The 17,290-nt window shown below is 46.8% G+C and overlaps 4 protein-coding genes across 9 annotated transcripts; 1 reads left to right on the top strand and 3 right to left on the bottom strand.

Moving 5' to 3' along the window:
- Nucleotides 1–2,833: 2,833 nt before the first annotated feature.
- On the top strand, nt 2,834–7,659 carry LOC122619597. Of its 6 annotated transcripts, none has more exons than XM_043796630.1 (4): nt 2,834–3,146; nt 5,474–5,774; nt 5,870–5,922; nt 5,984–7,659. In XM_043796630.1, the coding sequence occupies exons 2-4, from the start codon at nt 5,506–5,508 to the stop codon at nt 6,991–6,993; spliced, it is 1,332 nt and encodes a 443-aa protein (XP_043652565.1). In that variant the 5' UTR covers nt 2,834–3,146; nt 5,474–5,505; the 3' UTR covers nt 6,994–7,659. The 6 variants fall into 6 exon arrangements, with proteins under 6 accessions (XP_043652565.1, XP_043652592.1, XP_043652601.1 ...); XM_043796657.1 differs by lacking the exon at nt 2,834–3,146 and adding an exon at nt 4,277–4,369; XM_043796666.1 differs by lacking the exon at nt 2,834–3,146 and adding an exon at nt 4,403–4,420.
- On the bottom strand, nt 7,648–10,878 carry LOC122619587 (trifunctional enzyme subunit alpha, mitochondrial). Its single transcript, XM_043796611.1, has 5 exons — nt 10,633–10,878; nt 9,601–10,328; nt 9,393–9,533; nt 8,566–9,335; nt 7,648–8,502 (listed from the first exon to the last, which is right to left on the bottom strand). Exons 1-5 carry the CDS (start codon nt 10,706–10,708, stop codon nt 7,866–7,868), a joined length of 2,352 nt encoding a protein of 783 aa, XP_043652546.1. The 5' UTR covers nt 10,709–10,878; the 3' UTR covers nt 7,648–7,865.
- A 2,032-nt stretch (nt 10,879–12,910) lies between these two features.
- Nucleotides 12,911–13,797, bottom strand: LOC122626463. The gene is made up of 3 exons (XM_043806737.1): nt 13,626–13,797; nt 13,384–13,567; nt 12,911–13,313 (listed from the first exon to the last, which is right to left on the bottom strand). The coding sequence occupies exons 1-3, from the start codon at nt 13,656–13,658 to the stop codon at nt 13,072–13,074; spliced, it is 459 nt and encodes a 152-aa protein (XP_043662672.1). The 5' UTR covers nt 13,659–13,797; the 3' UTR covers nt 12,911–13,071.
- Nucleotides 13,798–14,166: 369 nt separating this feature from the next.
- Nucleotides 14,167–15,779, bottom strand: LOC122626654 (transcription factor glial cells missing). The gene is made up of 2 exons (XM_043806982.1): nt 15,382–15,779; nt 14,167–15,310 (listed from the first exon to the last, which is right to left on the bottom strand). Exons 1-2 carry the CDS (start codon nt 15,777–15,779, stop codon nt 14,167–14,169), a joined length of 1,542 nt encoding a protein of 513 aa, XP_043662917.1.
- Nucleotides 15,780–17,290: the final 1,511 nt, after the last annotated feature.

The following is a 17,290-nucleotide window of genomic DNA, read 5'->3' as shown; positions in this document are numbered from 1 at the left end:
GTGTGTGTGCTTCATGTGGCATCTACAGGTAGCCGCAGCAACGACACCCACAATTCCTCGAGCGCCTGGCCCGCTTTTGTTTCGATTTTCTAACGAAATCGAAACTCTACACTCTGAGAAAAACAATAGCTAGCGAGCGGGAGAGACAGACAGAGAGAAAGAGAGAGAGAGAGAGAGCGACAAAGCATGGAAATGTAGGGGGGATTTTTCACTGAAATGAGAAAGAGTCACATACTGCGCTTCGGAAAATGCATTCCACATCCCAGTGCAAAGGAGACTGCATCCTTGATGCCGCTGCAAATTGTCAAACAAAAAGTGTTCTTTGAGTCGAAACTTTCCGCTGACTCAACTGCCGTCGTTCTCCGCACTTTTCAAAACTTTCCAGCACGCGTTTTGGGTAAATAATTCATGGCGAATATATTTTTAAGCGCACACAAACGCACACAGCTGGTCACTGTCACCAACACTAGCGGAGCAGTCGCGTAACCAAAACAATCCTGACACTCGAGAGCCGAAGGACCGCTTTTCCGGGAGCCCGTTGCGACCAAGGACGAGCACTCGCCTCGACTGTCCTGTGGCAACTGAGCTCCGCTGCACTTGGAAGCTCTCTCCTAGCTCCCATCGCCACCCGCCCCCCCATTTTCGTTCCATTTCCCATTTCCTCCCACCCGGTGACCAAGTTTTCCTCGGCTCGCGTTCGGCTGGCGAACCGATGGCACTCGTCCTTGCTGTGGCATGTAGGCCACAACAGAAACGAGCCTCCTTTTTATTGAATTTTTGAGCACACGCAGTACAAGACATCCTGCCCGCCGCGAAAAGCTTTTCCAGGCGAACGGAAAGGGGTGAAAAGCGCTGGGCTGGCTGCCAGCTCCGTATGCTAGCGGTAAATTGCAGGGCAACAAAGTTGTAAACAAATCGTTAAAGTGCTGCAAATAACTGGGTTGGTGGTCTGCTGTCAGGCGGAACTCATATACCCGACCCGTCCAACTGACAGTTTTGGCCTAAGGAGCTAGTCCTTTTGAGCTTTGTCGAGCTTTTCGCGTGTGAATCGCAATGTGAGTGTTTGAATAATGCCATTTGAAATGAGCGTTGGTGGCAAATGGCAGTGTTATGTTCTTAAGTTAAGTAATAATTTTGTTTGAATAAAAATATTTATTTTAACCCAAAGTTATTTAGTCCAGAAAAGATTGTGCATTGTAAAGAATCTGAAACACCTTTGAATTATTTAATAAAAACATATTTAATTTCTTGACTAAGGCACAGAAAAGTAGAAACATTGAAAATACAAAAAATTGCTCTTGAGAATTTGCACCGGAAGTAGCATGCGCCACCTAGCGATGAGCCAACGAAACGCGGTCAAATGGTCGAAAAGCTCGTCTAATAAATTTGAAATGTAAACAAATGTTGTTGGAAAGCTTGTTGGAAACACGGGCAGCAACAACAGCCGCACAAAGCAGCAGCCAACAAAAGCAGCGACGTCGGCAGCGGCAGAAATATTGCAAAGCTTTTTGTGCAACAACAAAATGATTTTTGTTTGCTCGCTTTGTTGTTGGTTCTGAGAGCGCGGCAGCTGTTCGTGTGCGTGTGTTTGTGTGCGGTACTGAGTAAGCAACTGTTGTTGTTTCAATGTTTCCTGAGAATTAGAGCAAAGAAGAAGCAGTGGAAGCAGCGCACACTGGAATTATGATCACTGGAAAATTCGCATGTACATTTTCAGGTAAAACTATTTGTGTTGTTGCTGTTTTGTTATTTTTTGTGAGGATTACAGCGTGGAAAATGGGTACTTTTCTGGAAAAAAATAATTTGAATAATAGAAGCAATACCTTCAGTCAGAAATAATAAGCTTAATGTTATATTTAATAATCAACCTCAGAGATAATTGGATTTAATTTATAGAGCTAAGATTTCGCCTTTTTTATATTAAGGAAATCACTTTGTAAAACTCATAATAAATTGGAAATAGATCTGAAAAATGTATTCCCATTTCAAAATCCATTTGAATCATTAGATTTGGATGACGTATACCTAGAAGTACGCTAAAGTGATCCTTTTGACAGATCCTTTCGGGGTGACTTTGCCTCTAACGGCAGGCAACATTCGTGTTGCAGTGCAACAATTTTTGTTGGCCTGTGCCGTAGCCCTCCCCTCCTTACCCCTCACCAAACTGTATTGTATCTGTATCTTTGCATTTCATACCGCGCAGTTGCCGTTTCTCCGACTCGAAAACACTCGTCATACGTGTATCTGTATGTGTGTGTGTGCATTGTTTGTCTTATTTGTTGTTCGTTGCCAGCAACAACAATAAAAAGTTGCCTGCTGTTGAGCAGCCAGCTGTGTGTGTTTGTATTGGCGCACTGGTGTGCGTCCGTGTGAGTATCTGTGTGTGTGCGGCGGAGAGCGGGGTCTCTGTTGTTCTCTGTTTGCTCGCCGCCGTCCGCTCGTGTCATGTTGTTGCTGTTGCTTCAGTGTTCTACGTAGCCGATAGATACTGGGTGATACACTGAGAGAATACGCATTTCATTGGTACTTGATTTATATACATAACTTAAAATGAAATAATGCCGCTTACGTTGAAAATGAAAAAGTCAGGAGATAGCTATCTTTATTCCCAATCTCAATAAATTGAAGGCAAGCCAAAACATATTGTAGAGAAAATTAAATACTATAGAATAATAACTTTAAAATATTTTTTTTTTAAATTACCAAGTAACTACTCAGCTATTTCTCTCAGTGCACCGCTCGCTCTCGCTGGGCAGCAGTCGCATTTGTGGCCGTGTCTGTGCGTTTTTCTCTGTGTGTTTAGTCGCCTTCGTCGCTTGGAACGCGAAACATACGACATTGCCAACAATCCAACAGTCCGCCGCCGATTCCCGAGCGCCGTGCACCGTCGACGACTCGACCGCGAGTTTTCGAATTCAACATTTTTGTACGTTACGTCAGTCGTCAGTCGCTGCAGCAGCAGTAGCAGTAGCAGCAGCAGCAGCAGCAACAAAAATATTTTTGGCGCCGTTTTATTTGTGTGCCGTGTATCGTGTCGTTTTGAAATCGCTGCGCGCAAGGAGTTGTCGCGTTTTGAAATCGCCTCTGCAACAGGAGTTATTTCTAATCCAAAGAACTGTCAATTTCAACGAATATAATTCCAAAAGGTAATGAATTCTTCTCTTCGCACAACATCGCGAGTTAGAGGAGCAACAACAATAACAACAACAACAGCCTGATAAGCAGCAGAATGAAAAAATTCTATATGCCATATTGTTTCCTTGTGTGCGACTGCCCGTGTGTGTGTGTATAGTGTTGTTGTTGGTCTATCTAACAAAGTTATTGCGTTCGTTGTTGTTGCTGTCATTGGGCCACGGAATATACAATATACTGTATGTATTTTTGTTGGTGGAGGGAAACAAAGAGCGCGCCGGGGATTTCTGCAAGTTTTCTGTGTTTTGTTAGCTTTAGAAATAAATTCTCTTATTATTCTTCTTCTTGTTGCTGCTGCTGTTGTTGTTATTGTTGTTGTTGCTTTTCTTTGGTTTTTGTGTTTGGCTGTTGCTGTTTCAGTTTCTGTTTCTGTGTTTTTCGGTTTGTACGTTGCTGTACTTTTCGCCGTGCCCCGTTGTTATTAGATAAACATGAACATTTCTCAAGGAATTAGTGCGCTCATGCTGATATGTTTATGTTAAATAGACGTAATACAATAAATATGGCCATATAGCCCGGGTTGCTTGTTTTTCTGCCCCTTCCAGTTGCCTTTCCCATTCCATTCCCCACCGCCCACACCGCACACACCGCCACACCGTACACAACAATCCAACAATAACATTAACAAAAACAACAGCGACAACAACAACAACAGCAACGGGTAGAACCAAAACACGCGAACAACGTTCGCCTTGATAATGATGTTCGCTGATAATAATGATGACTGTCCGAAGAACAACAATGCTGCCAGCGCACAGTGGGACAAAAGCGCTACGAAAGTGGACAAAAATTGTTACGGGCTTTAGATTAGATGGGAGTTTTATTAAAACATTTCTCTTGCTTGTTTCTGATGTCCGAAAAAATTAAAAAACTCTTCTTTATAAATCTCTAGAATAAAAAAAAATAATAAGCACATATTAATAATAATAATAATATTGTTACCATCTGATAGACTTTAAACCAGTGTGGAAATTGTTGTTACATTTTTCAACGTGGCTTCTAAATTTCCCTTTCCCATTTTCGATTACTCTTATCCCACTGTGCGCACGTTTTTCGCTGTGCCAAACTGGTGGGCCCGCAAGGTGCTGAAAGTGGCGGGAAAACTGTCGGAGATTTAAGAGCGGCCCAAGTGTCGCCGTCTATAGAAGGATGGAAGGGGGTGGCGGTGGGCTGTCGAGTGAGTGGACAGGTGGAGCGGGCTGATTAGAATCGAAACAGGTAGTCGCAGGTGCGAGAGCGAATCGTTTGCGAGCAGTGGGTAGTGAGTAGAGTGAGTAGTGAGTGTGCGGTGGGTACTCGCACACATATTCGTGACTATTCAGCGGATTTGGTTTTTGGCCAACATGTTTTCGGATATTGCAACACAACATTGTTTGCTGCAGTGAGTTGCTGTTGCTGCAGTGAGTTGCTGCTGCTGTTGTTGCAGCGGCGTGTTGCTGTTGTTGCCGTTGCTGCTCAAGTTGTGCTGTTGTTGCTGTTATCAGTGGAGCAGGCAAAAGCTTTCAGCAACAGCAACAGCAGCGACAACGACAACAAAAACACAAACAAGCAGCACAAACAGCCGAATTGCCTGTTATTTTTATGGCCGCTGCCATTGTCGCTGCTGTGGCCATAATAATACGAAAAGTAAACAAAGTTGCTGTTGGCTGTCGTCAACATCAACGCAACACAACGCAACGCAACGCAATGCTTTTCTATCCAGCTCGCCAAACTGTACTCAAAATAATAGCAACTACAGCTACAACTACAACTACAACGACAAAGACGACAACGGCTACAACAATGTTTTATTAAGTTTCACGAAATATATATGAGCGAAAAGCTCTATGCCTCGTTTGCTGAGACAGCAGCAACAGACAGCGGAACAGAACAGAACAGAACAGAACTAAACTGAACTGAAATGAACAGAACAGACAGAACAGAAACCAACACAAACAAATAACACGACAAAACGAAAAGAAACCGAACACAAAACCCCAGCAGAAAAGGCAAAAAAGCTGAAAAAGAGTCGTTGAGAATGCTCTTTGTTTGCCAGCTCAAAAATAAATAGCAATAGTACATATATCTATATACATACATATGTACATAGATAGGAAAGTATAAAAATCAAATATTGGAGTGGCTAACGAAACTTCAAGTTGCCATTTCTTGGGCACTTTACGTGCAACATGACAGCATGCCACTTAAGCCACTGGTAATCGGGGTGTGCGTTAACATTTCTCTAAGTAAACCGAATTAACTTTATTAACTTCATAAACTTCATTTAATGCGTATCTTTTAGGGGCACTGTGAGGCACAATACCGCCAGCGAATATGACCACCTCAACGCGCAGCAGCAGCAACACAAATAGCAGCAACAACCACAGAAGCGAGCACGAGGAGCGAACCACCGCCAACGGCACCACCGCCTACAACCACCACAGTCCAACGGGTTCGGGATCGGGATCCGGAACAGCAGGCGCCTCCATTGGCTCCACCAACCGAGTGATGCAGGCGGACGAGGACTTCAACATCCGCTTCGTCAACCTGGTGCGCACCCACAAGTGTCTCTACGACAAGAAGGTGCCCGAGTACCGCAACAGGTGAGTGGCGAGTCCTTCAGAACCCAGAAGATACTATCCTCCAGATCATTACGTTTCAAATTCATTAACTAACTGCTTTAAATCACTTTTTACAGGGATAACCAGGAGAAGGCGTGGGTGCTCATTTCAAAGGAGACAAGAGAAAGCGGTAAGTCTTCATTTATTAACTATAACTTCTTTAGCTAATCAGAACATTGATAATATTTCAGTGATCCATTGCAAGGAGCGATGGCGAAACCTCCGCGCCTGCCTCTCCCGCTACATCAAGCAGCAATCCGGATCGGAGCCGCAGCACAAGCCATACTACCTGACCGAGCACATGGCGTTCCTACTGCCCTTCCTGAAGTCCAGCCGCAACTCCCTGGAGGGAAACAACGGCCTGGCCACTCTCTACCAGTTGTCCCAGCAGCACCTGCAGCACCAGCCCTTCCTCCTCCACCCCGCACTCCATGCCACCGAGGAGCACAAATACTGCGCCACCAACAACATCAATAATAATAATAATAACAGCATCGGCAATAACGGCGAGAGCATGGAGGTCTTGGAGATGAAGTACTCGATATCGGAGAAGGATGATGAGGAGACCATCGACGCCTTTGATCCCGCGGTGACCAACACCCTGGGTATGAATCGTACTTCGTCCACGCCCACTCGCAGTTCCGTCCATCAAGGGGGCGGAGGCAATTCACCAGCCAGGAGCGATACCGCCAGTGCGGACAGCATGAAGAACTTCATTCCAGATGTGCAGCTGGCCGAGACGGGTTCGCAGCTCATCTACAGCGATGGTGGACATGGCACACCGCCGCCCCTTCACTATCACCCGCACTCGCATCCGCATCCTTTGACCATGTCCATGGAACACCATCCAGCGTCCTTCGAACCGGGCAGCACGAAAAGAATCAAGACGGAATGCGAGGCCACCAGCACGATGACGAATGCAGGAAGTGTCTACGGCGGACTGAGTTCCTCGGAAGTGGCGGACATGGAGTTCTTCCGCAGCATTCTACCAGATCTGGCGGCTCTTACTCCGCAGCAGCGTCGCAAGTTCAAGATTGGCATCCTGGAGCTAATTGACGACGTAGTGACCCGATATCCCGTCCAGGATCACAGCAACGGAGGAGGAGTATCGGGCGTAGTCAACGGAAGTGGAGGAAGCAGCAATGGAGGGTCTGTAAGGCATCAAAGGCGCAGCTCTGGACGCGATTGGAGGAAACAATGAGGAAATGGAGAGAGCAGCGGAAAGTCACTAATCCTTAACTAGGAATAGGATAAGTTAAGTTAGGAGCTTAAGGGGGAACTGAAGCTGGAATGGGTACTAATTCGAATCTAAGCTACTTCAGCCCGCTCACTGTTAATGTGTTGTGTCTACTCATTAGTGTGGGGATGTTTTCAAAGGCCTTAAATTCTTTAAAATCCACGATTTGTTTCGATTTCGAACACACTTTTTAGAATGGTCTATTTAAAAAGAGTTTCAATTACTTGCATGACAACTTTAAAATCAATACATATTTTAACAATTTCATTGCTTATGATTTCATTCAAGCTATTCCAAAAAATAATTCTACGGAGTGTTTCTAAGTCGGACACATTTCAACGAACAAGAAGTAATGAGGCCTCATTATAAGCCATTTAGATCTGAACGAAGCAGTTGAGGACAGTTTAAGTAATACTAATAATGATTAATTTGGTGTTTTCAATTGGCTGCTTCGTATAGGTCGAAAATATGTTAGTTTAAGAAAATTGTATATATGCTGCTATTGAAACCTAAACTATAGAATCTGTGTACAAATGAATTTCCGTTTAAGTAAAACAAAGAGGGATAAAGAGCTAGGTCGATATCAAACTGCTGTGTGAAATAATAAACAAGTGAAAGTGTGGAAAATTACATGGTAAACTTTAATTTAAATCTCGACAACTTCATCAGAGGGATTTTTATAGGGCCTTGCCCTATTTTTTCTTTAGGCAGCAGTGGACCATTAAAGGTTTCCTTTCTGAGAAAAATGCACAAGGACACGCGTTGCCCCTGTCTTCGCACTAAAAGCTAAATTTCGTTGGCGGCTTTACGGAGGCTGGGATCGGATTGGATCGGATCTACAACTTCGAGGAGCCAGTCTTGGGGTAGAACTTCTTCGCCGGGTCCTTAGCCATGTCGAGCAGGGTCTGTGCGGGCTTGAAGGGAGCTCCGTACAGCTCAGCATAGGATTGCATCTTGCTGACGAGTTTGCCTGCTCCATACTGATCGACCCAGCGGAAGGGACCACCAGAGAATGGCGGGAAGCCCAGGCCGAATACGGCTCCGACATCGCCCTCCAGCGGACTGTCCAGGATCTTCTCCTCCAGACACAGCACAGCTTCGTTGATGAAGCGGGAGACCATTCGCAGCGTCAGATCCTCGGGGGTATTGGCACCCTTTGAGACTAACGCGTACTTCTGCTTGACGATCTCGACGGCATCGTTGTTCACTGGACGAGTGCCCCTCTTCTGGCCATCGTACAGGAAAATGCCCTTGCCGGACTTGCGGCCGAGGAAACCAGCCAGGACCAGATCATTCATCACTTCCAAGTTTCCACCGCTGAAGCGTTCGCCGAATGCCTTCGCCAAGTCAACGGCAATGTGGGAGCCCACGTCGATGCCAACCTCATCCGCAAGGGTCGCAGCACCCACGGGGAAACCGAACTTCTTCGTGTATTGGTCCAGATCCTTGGGGTCCACGCCTTCCTGCAGCAGTCTGTTATGAAAATAGGAGTAGAATTATAAATGTCAGTTCAGCCTTCTTCGAATGCAAACCAACCTTATGGCTTCCGACAGCAGGGTGGAGAGGATACGGGTGGTATAGAAGCCAGGTCCGTCACCTACAGTAATTACGACCTTGCCTTGCTTGAGACCGACTGCCACGGCCTGAGCGACTGTGTCCTTGGAGGTGCCTGGGTGGGTGATGATTTCCAGCAGCTGCATCTTGTCCACGGGCGAGAAGTAGTGCATGCCAACAACCTTCTCGGGACGCGAGCTTCCTGCTGCGATCTTGGTGATGGGAATGGCGCTGGTGTTGGTGGCAATGACGCAGTGCTCGGGAACCACTGCTTCCAACTCCTTGATCACACGGTGCTTAACCTTGATGTCCTCGAACACAGCTTCGATGATGATGTCTGCGTTCTTGAAGTCGCTGTAATCAAGAGTGGGTCGCAGGCTGGCAAGAGTCTGATCTCGCTCCAGTGCAGAGATTCGCTTGCGCTTGACAGCCGTTTCCAAGCCCTTCTGCACCTGTCCAATACCACGAGCCAGTCCGGCATCGGTGGCATCCTTCATCACCACCTGGTATCCCTTATCGACGGAGACCTGTACGATTCCAGCTCCCATCAGACCAGCACCCAGAACACCCACAGTCTTAACAGGACGCTCGGGCTTGCCAAATCGGTTCTTCTTGCACTCCGTTTGTCCACGGAACAGGGCAATCAAGCCCTTGGACTCAGGCGTGGCCGAGAGCTCGCCGAAACCCTTGCGTTCCGCCTCGTAGCCTGCTTCGGATCCCTTATCCACGCCAGCACGGATCACATCGAGAATCTGTTTGAAATTATAGGTTAGCTAACAATTATGGAAAGAGTTTGTGCCATATATAACCTTCAGGGGAGCGGGATACAGGCCATTCGAGGCCTTGAGCACCTGCTTCCTGGCAGTGTCGAAGATCTTGTTCTTTACAAAGTCGGTGTCCATGACGAAGGACTGGATCTTGTTGACCAGACCGCTCTTCTCGCGATTAACCTGTGTGGAATATGGTGGAAAACAATATAGTTCTTATTAATCCAGGATATAAAGTAGTATTTCTTACGCGAAGTTTGCCACTGGCCAGATCGTTGGCCACCTGCACGGCGGTCTTCTCCAGGTACTCGATGGTGTTCTGTTCAGCAGGCTGGAGTCCAGGACCTAGGGGATCCACCAGCAGATCCACAATGCCCAGTCGCTTCGCACGATCGGCACGCACTTGTTTGCCGGTCAGCTCCAAATCTAGAGCCGTGGGCACGGAAGTAAGCTTGGGCAGGCGCACGGTGCCACCACCGCCGGGCAGGAGGCCCAGCATAACCTCGGGCAGACCCAGTTTGGTCTTGTTGTCCTTGGTGGCTATGCGGTAGTGGCACGCAAGGGCGAGTTCCAGACCGCCACCCAGACAGACACCGCTAATGGCGGCCACAATGGGCTTCTTGCTGCGCTCCATGCGATCGAACATCACCTGGGCGCCGTGGGAGATCAACGTGGCCTCCTCCGGCGTCTGGCACGCTTCCAGCATCCCGATGTCGGCACCGGCCACAAAGCAGCCCGGTTTGCCCGAGATCAGCACGGCGGAATTGACGGCCGGATTCGTCTCCAGATCCTTGATCACGCGCTCGAACTCATCGCTCACCTCGGAGCCCAGGGAATTCACCTTGGCATTGGGTGAGTCGATCTTGATCACGAGCACTCCATTGACCACCTTGGTGTGCAGATGCTTGTTGGCCACCGGTGCGGGATTCGTGGACATAAGGCGGCGACTCTGGAGGAGCTGCGTCGAAATGGGCAGGGCTGCGTGGGGTTAAGAGATCGTTGTTAGCGATTAGTGGACATTATCTCGCGGGCACTCGAAATCGGAATTCAGAAATCAGAAAGCAAGAGACAGCAGCTATACGTCAAGAGAGAGTACAAAGTGCAAAGTCCAGTTATGCGGCATCGGGGGAGGCTCGACGAGCACGGGAACGGGAGGGGGGAGAGAGACAGATACAGATACAGAGATACCGCTAGAGTGCTGTCCATTTCCAAGGGGCCAAATTCCAATGTGGAATTAGTGCACTTTCCCTTTTTTTCATCGCCAAACTTCCAATTAACCCACCTCTTGTGCATTTATTCTGCAACAATTGCTGTCGCGAAATTTGGCCAACGGCACTCAGAAATCTCGTTGCCGACATTGCAAGCTCTCAGTTCGTTGTTATAGGTTTGTCACTTTTTGCTTACGATTACTATTTGTTTTAGTGTTTAACGAACTTTGAACCTGCAGCGTTAGTTATGTGTTCGCGATTCGCTATTAAAAACTATGCGGCAATTTCTACTTGTTGCACATCCCCAGTGTGACCGCGCTTACACCGATAAAAAATACCATTATACCATCAACTGTATTTTCTTAGGGACAGCTCTAGCAAAATACCGTTAATACCAAGGGTACAAACAAGACAAACTCGCCCAACAGGTGTCGCTTCTGGCGTGTTTTTTAAACTAGGTGGCGCAGGCTATCCTTTTCAATAGTATTAATATCGTATTGGTAGTTTAGCTGTAACTTTTAATTTTAAAGTACAAAGAAATCAAAATGGGCGTTAAATATATTTTAACAAAATATTGTATTAATTATTGAAAATTTATAATTAGTGAGGATTTTATGTGGTCAATTTACATATGTGGTTTTTCACATTGAAACAATTTTCAACCTTATTTTAGACTTTAATTTTTAGTCTATGCGATTAGCATAGATTACTGCTTATTATTTTCTTCTATTTTTTAAGATACATCAAAGTTATAAAACTAATATGATACCAGAGTTTTATTTTTTAAGATACACCAATGTTATAAAACTAATATGATACCAGAGTTTTACAATAACTCGAACCCGAATTTTACTACTTTTCACCGACATTGTTTGCGCGAATCTGTCACGCTGACCCACCCCACAACTCGAGGTCGAACCATTAAGAGGCCGCACAATTTGCGGGACACGCATGTCACTCGCATTTTTCAGGTCGCTTCCTCGGATCTCCGAGTTCTAGTTTGAGTTCGAGTCCGAGTCCAGGACTCATTGAAGCCGCATTAAGCGCGCCTCATTTGCTGCGATGCCATTGTCCTTTCAAGTGGCCACTCCTAAATAGGTTCGGATGAGATTTCGCCACATTGCCAGGCGCTTTATTGTGGCAACACGCCTTTGTGGCCTTTGACGCAGGCGTTGCATGTGGCGTGTACTATAAAGTAAATTGTTAATCGTTTTTCCCCGAAGCTGCAGCTGCGCTCTTGATTCCTCCGCTGATCCGTCTATGATGTGTGTGAAGAGTCAAAAAAGTCACACTCGAGATCATCGGTTTGTGTCAACTGCGAAAGTCCGTCAGTCAAATGCTGGTAGATGGCTGCATAAGTGACCTGACCTTTCCAACCAGCGGGCTTATCAAATGGATAACAATTGGCAGAGGAAACATTTCCAAAAAAACTACATAAATGTAGATTTAAAAATGTTCTATATTTACAATCTAATTTCAAATAAATGAAAGCTATTATATATAAGATAATAAATGGCAGCTAACCCTAAATTGAGACTTCAATTCGCGCGTCATTAGTGTGCGAAAATCTGCATTAACAAATTGCCACCGAAGCGTATTTGCATTCGAAATTAGCGTCTGGAATTGCAAATGTGAATTCGCGAAACCTCAGATTAGATATCCTATATACGCACACTTATTCACGCGAATATTGAATTACACCGGCAACAATAGGATCAGCATCAGTAAATTTGCATAATACCTTTGCGATCAGGGATTCCTCCCCTCGCGGCACCCAAGGATAACACCAAATGAGCAGCAAAGTCAGCGACTGCAGAAAGGACTCATTTGCATGCGAGTGGTTTGCATGGTGAGGGTTAAGGGGTTCGGGGTAAGGGCTAATCAAACAGCAAGGACAAATATTGTTGCAGGATGCGACAGGAAGCACACGCTCTCGGTTCTGATTTATGGCTGGAAATTAACATAAATGAAATCAAAACATTTTAAATGTTTTCATTTGGGCAAGGGTTCGGCGCAGCCGCACTCGAATTACGTATGCAAATATCCTTTGAAACAAAGTCATTCCACATTTCTGAATTCCGATTTCTCTTGCGCGAATATCCTTGAAGGTCGCACGCGTCAGCGGCACACTTTCCATGCAACATGACAACTAATGGGCGTTTTGTTTATGGTCGATCTCAAACCCCCATTAGGGATGAGTACTCCTTGCAACCCCTTCCCCGGGCGAGTGTTTTTTATATTTTTAATTATTTATAATCGGCTTAAAAAAATCGGAAACAATAACCAAATTTTTGAGTGGCCTCTGACAGGAGGTAAGCCGTTTAATCGACCCCGGATTTAATTGCCATTTTATTTACTCCTTTTGGGTTATAAATATATTTTAAAATTGGGACCGGCTACACATTCATATAAATAATATGTTGTATAATAGAAACCCCATTGCAGAACTATACATTAACCATTGTCTAAACATGAAAAGTATCTAGTTAGTAATTCGCTATTCTCCGTAAATCTTAATTCTGATCCTGGGCATGATCCTCATGATCCTCCTGCATTTCATCATCCAGATCATTGGCATCGGGAACTTCAGGATTTTGATTTAGCATATTGTTGTTTTCATCAGCATCCTGAGCTGCCGGACGAAGATGCTGTCCATTGCCGTCTTGGACCTCTTGGTTCTGGCCATTCAGATTGGGATTCTGAACGCTATAATTCTCATTCTGTGGATCTTCACTTGACGCCAAGGTGAAAAAATCTAAATGAAAGTGTACCAATTATGCACTTATTGGCATTAGCAATTTGTACAGCTCAATCAGTTAACTTACAATGCCGATGCGAATACCGCACCGTTACTAACAACGAATTTGGTTCGCGGTTTCCTGCAGCAAGTGCATTCAACGCTGCCGACGTTCTCTGTGTGGTTATGACGTTTGCCCGTCCCCAAAGTGGATTATTTCCCTGTGCACGCAATCTGCGAGATCTGCGCGATCTACGAGACCTACGACGACGCTTCTCAAGGATACAAAATTGATTATATTGCACGTGCTAGTTCCATTTTAGTACTCACAACGACAATTCCGTGATTGACGGTACCAACCATAGTTACACGATTTTGGTTGACTAACGAATTTAAATTTGTTGTATTGGAAAACCTGTAGGTGTTACGAATTTAAATTTGTTGTTTTGGAAAACCTGTAGGTGTTACTCTTGCTGCTAGTAATGTTATACTAACTACTTTTCCGGTTTCCCTTGTCTGACATGTGTAGGTCCACAGAAAAGGTTGCTTCGATTGGGGATTTTTTTTCAAAAATGTTTATTACTACAAAAAAGTTCATAAATAGGTGGGAGATGTGACTTAAAACTCTATGTGCTTAAGGATACCATTACGCTTACGTGCTCTAAAACTTTGGAATAGCTGGGAAACAAGTACAAAAGTACAAACTAGAAACGTTCAATACATAATACATCATATATAATAATAAGACCAACAAGCAAAGGGGAACATGAATGCAAATCAATCAACTAGGGACTAGAACAACGCTTGAGTGGCTCAGTAATAGTAGTTGCGATGGTTGCGATGAGAGATCTTCACCCGATCAGTAGATGAGTTAGCAGTAGATGGGATCCGTGCTGCTGACTGGTGACTGGTGATGGTGATATGTCGCGTCCATTTGGATGTTCCACGAGTTGTCCACACCCGTGTTGCTGTAGTAGTAGTCGGCGGACTGCAGCTGATCCTGCGGCTCCTGTCCTTGGTAGCTGGCGAGCTGCAGGAAGTTGCTCGGTTGCTGATGTTGCTGGTAGGCGGTTGCTTCGTCAAAGATGAGATCGACGCCACTGGACACGCCACTGGACACGCCGCCATTTAGAGTCGACTCAAACACACTGAAGATCTCCGAGCTGGTGGTGTAGAAACTGCCATCCTGGCTGGGATTCTGCCCCTGGCTGCCGTTGCTCACGTCCAGCGAGTTGGGTAGGTATCCATTGTAGTAGCCATAGTCCTCGGAGCTGTAGCCCGAGCTGCTGGTCAAGCTGGACGTATCGTCGCAGCTCTCGTACAAGGGCATTCCGTACTGCAGGCTGGAGGAGATGGGCTGGCTGGGATCATAGCTGGCTGTGCTGACATGTTGCTGCGGAGAGAGTTGCTGCTGGTACTGCGAGTGCTGCAGTTGCTGCGCCTTGTTCTCCTGGTAGTAACTGCCCGTGGAGCTGTGCGCGGAGAGTGGTGAGTGGAGCATGTCGTAGGAGTACATTCCACTGGCATAGGCTGGATCCTCCGTTTCGTAGTAGATCTCTCCGTTCCACTGGCTGCTCACTGATCCCAGTCCTGCGGGCACATATGATCCCTGCGATTGATTGAAGTTGCTGCTGTGTGTGGGCGTCGATGTGGGCAGATAGCTGGCTGCTTCCAACGAGTCCTGCTTGGTTTGGTTCACATCGGCAGCAGCCGTCCTCCTGCGCTTGCTCTCCTGGATCGACTGAGTCTTGGCCTGCCGTTTTGTGGGTCTCAGGCTGCTCAGCTTGTCGCTCAGTGCCGATTCCCTGGCCAACATCACGGCCAAGCTGCGCACACGTCGTCCTCCGGCCAAAAGCCGTCTGGCCTCCGTGGAGCCCTTGGCCTCGGGTCTGGGGTGATCGTGGGTGCCCTTGGCCTGGAAGTAGATGCCGCTGCCGTCCCGGCGCCAGAAGTGGGTCACCGGATAGCCGCAGTGGCCGCGGCAGGCCTGGATCTCCAAGCGTCCATTGCAATTTCTGTTAAAAGAATAAAAAATATGGAGTTAGTTTTGAAAATTCTATGGTTTGGTTGTTAGTGAAGAACGCACCTATTGGGACACTGTTTGCCCTGCTGCTTCCTCCTGGCCTTGTCGCAAATGGCGGGCCTGAGATGCACACTGGCTCCATTGGGCAACTTGCACTTGGCACTGCAGAGGAGCACTCCCAGACAGCTCTTCTTCAGGATGTTCACGTTGTGGTTGTTGGTGTTGCGCATGGCCCAGCCGCTGGCATGCTTCCTCGCCTCATCACTCTGCACGGAGTAGATGAGGCGACAGTGGCCGTTGGCCCAGTCGTTGAAGTCGTCGAACTCCCCCACCGACGGCATCTTGGAGTCGTTGATGTCCCAGTCGATCGCCACGCGGGACTTGGTGGCCGGAGGACTGGGCACAGGCATGGGCACTGGCATGGGCACTGGCATTGGCATTGGCATTGTGTTCAAGACCATTTTGGATATGTCTGTTAAAATCGTTAGTTTCGAGTTCACACGCGGTCACGATGGTTTTTCGCTTCTCAATAGGCTATTACTATGTGCAATTCTTTTCTCAACTTTTCTCAACTTTTCTCTGGAGCGACGCGTCCGTTCGCATCGACTGCGCAAGGCTGACTAACTGGGCCCGCTCTGCGCAGCACAGTTAAGTTGCCAGCGGTCGAATCGCACGAGGGTTGCTCGGTCGCCAAGCGGGACGCCCATTGGTCCGCTGACTTCCAGTTCGGGTGCGCTTGTGTGCGGCTTATCCGCCTTATCCGGCACTCCAGTTTGGGCAGCGCGGAGAGTTCCCGAGCAGGTTTGATTGGTACCAGCCAGCTGGGGATGGAGAGCGAAGTAGGGAGCTGGCATCTGGGATTTGGGAGCTGGGTGCTGGAAGAGCTGAGCACAGGGAGCTGGCAACTGGCAATTGGGAAGTGGAAAGTGGAAACTGGGCAGGGAGACGAGTGCTGTGCTGCTCTAGCACCTGCGGTTGCAGCACGCGCTCCACTGGGTAATTGTACGATATGGAAACGCAGGGGTTTGAGGCACTCGATGGCAAAGAACACGGCCCCAACCCCAGCCAAAGCTAATTAAGTTCAGAAAAAAAGTTTACAACATCAGTGATGGAGATGGGAATGAGAAAGGGGATGGGGATGTGGATGTGGATGTGGATGGGGATCTGATGGGTACACCTGGCGACAGTCACTGGCAGATGCCAGTGGTCGGGCCTATTTACTTTCGAGCTGGAGCTGGATGGCGAAATGGGGAACAAAGTGAAGTGGCTGGAGGGCAAGCAGAGCTCCAAACAAAATGGAGATGGTTTCAGCGAAACGAGGAAAGTACTTTAGTCAAGGGCTTTAAGATGAAAGCTTCTAAGCATACTTAATATAATATGAATAAGATATATCTAAGACATTATAAGCTATGTATAGAAATGTTACTACCATATAAAGTCAGTATTATAGTTTTTTTTTAACTAACGCAACTACTTCTCACGATCTCGAGATCGATAAAGAAATAAACGTTTGCAAAAAACGAAACCGAAATGTCGAGGTCCTGGTCCTGATATCTGCAAGATGAGATCAGGAAACTCATAATCGTAAAACACAATTTAGCACGCAAAAAACGGAAATCAAAAGGAAGAAATCCCATATAGAAAAACCTACCCCTAGAAACCTAGAAACCCAAAGGCAGCGACCATAACTCACGCATATGAATGAAGCAAAGTTGCCAAACAAATTCCTTCGCCGCCTTGGCGATCTCAAGTCGAAGATAAACGAAACAAACATAATCATTAAGATGCCGAAAGGGTGAGGAAACTCCATAATTTTCACACTTCCACGACGCAGCAAATGCCGTGCAATTATGACACGAACGGAGCGAGCAACCCGCGGCGCCTTTCTGCCCAAAGGAGTCGCCCGAAGATCAGGATCGTAGCACGCGATAGGATCTCAAAGGATTACGGCGAACGAATGGGAAAGGGTGCT

Source organism: Drosophila teissieri, chromosome 2L, assembly GCF_016746235.2.
Source record: "Drosophila teissieri strain GT53w chromosome 2L, Prin_Dtei_1.1, whole genome shotgun sequence".
Classification (NCBI taxonomy): Eukaryota; Metazoa; Arthropoda; class Insecta; order Diptera; family Drosophilidae; genus Drosophila; species Drosophila teissieri.
This window is presented reverse-complemented; position numbering and strand designations above follow the sequence as displayed.

Coding starts and splice junctions, on each gene's coding strand:
- LOC122619597 (XM_043796630.1), top strand. CDS start 5,506: ATGACCACCTCAACGCGCAGCAGCAGCAACACAAATAGCAGCAACAAC. Junction 5,775..5,869: donor GTGCCCGAGTACCGCAACAG/GTGAGTGGCGAG, acceptor CACTTTTTACAG/GGATAACCAGGAGAAGGCGT. Junction 5,923..5,983: donor AAAGGAGACAAGAGAAAGCG/GTAAGTCTTCAT, acceptor ATAATATTTCAG/TGATCCATTGCAAGGAGCGA.
- LOC122619587 (XM_043796611.1), bottom strand. CDS start 10,708: ATGTCGGCAACGAGATTTCTGAGTGCCGTTGGCCAAATTTCGCGACAG. Junction 10,329..10,632: donor GCAGAATAAATGCACAAGAG/GTGGGTTAATTG, acceptor AACCCCACGCAG/CCCTGCCCATTTCGACGCAG. Junction 8,503..8,565: donor CTGCTGTCGGAAGCCATAAG/GTTGGTTTGCAT, acceptor TTTTCATAACAG/ACTGCTGCAGGAAGGCGTGG.
- LOC122626463 (XM_043806737.1), bottom strand. CDS start 13,658: ATGGTTGGTACCGTCAATCACGGAATTGTCGTT. Junction 13,568..13,625: donor TCAATCACGGAATTGTCGTT/GTGAGTACTAAA, acceptor ATCCTTGAGAAG/CGTCGTCGTAGGTCTCGTAG. Junction 13,314..13,383: donor GCGGTATTCGCATCGGCATT/GTAAGTTAACTG, acceptor ACTTTCATTTAG/ATTTTTTCACCTTGGCGTCA.
- LOC122626654 (XM_043806982.1), bottom strand. CDS start 15,779: ATGGTCTTGAACACAATGCCAATGCCAATGCCAGTGCCCATGCCAGTG. Junction 15,311..15,381: donor GGCAAACAGTGTCCCAATAG/GTGCGTTCTTCA, acceptor TTCTTTTAACAG/AAATTGCAATGGACGCTTGG.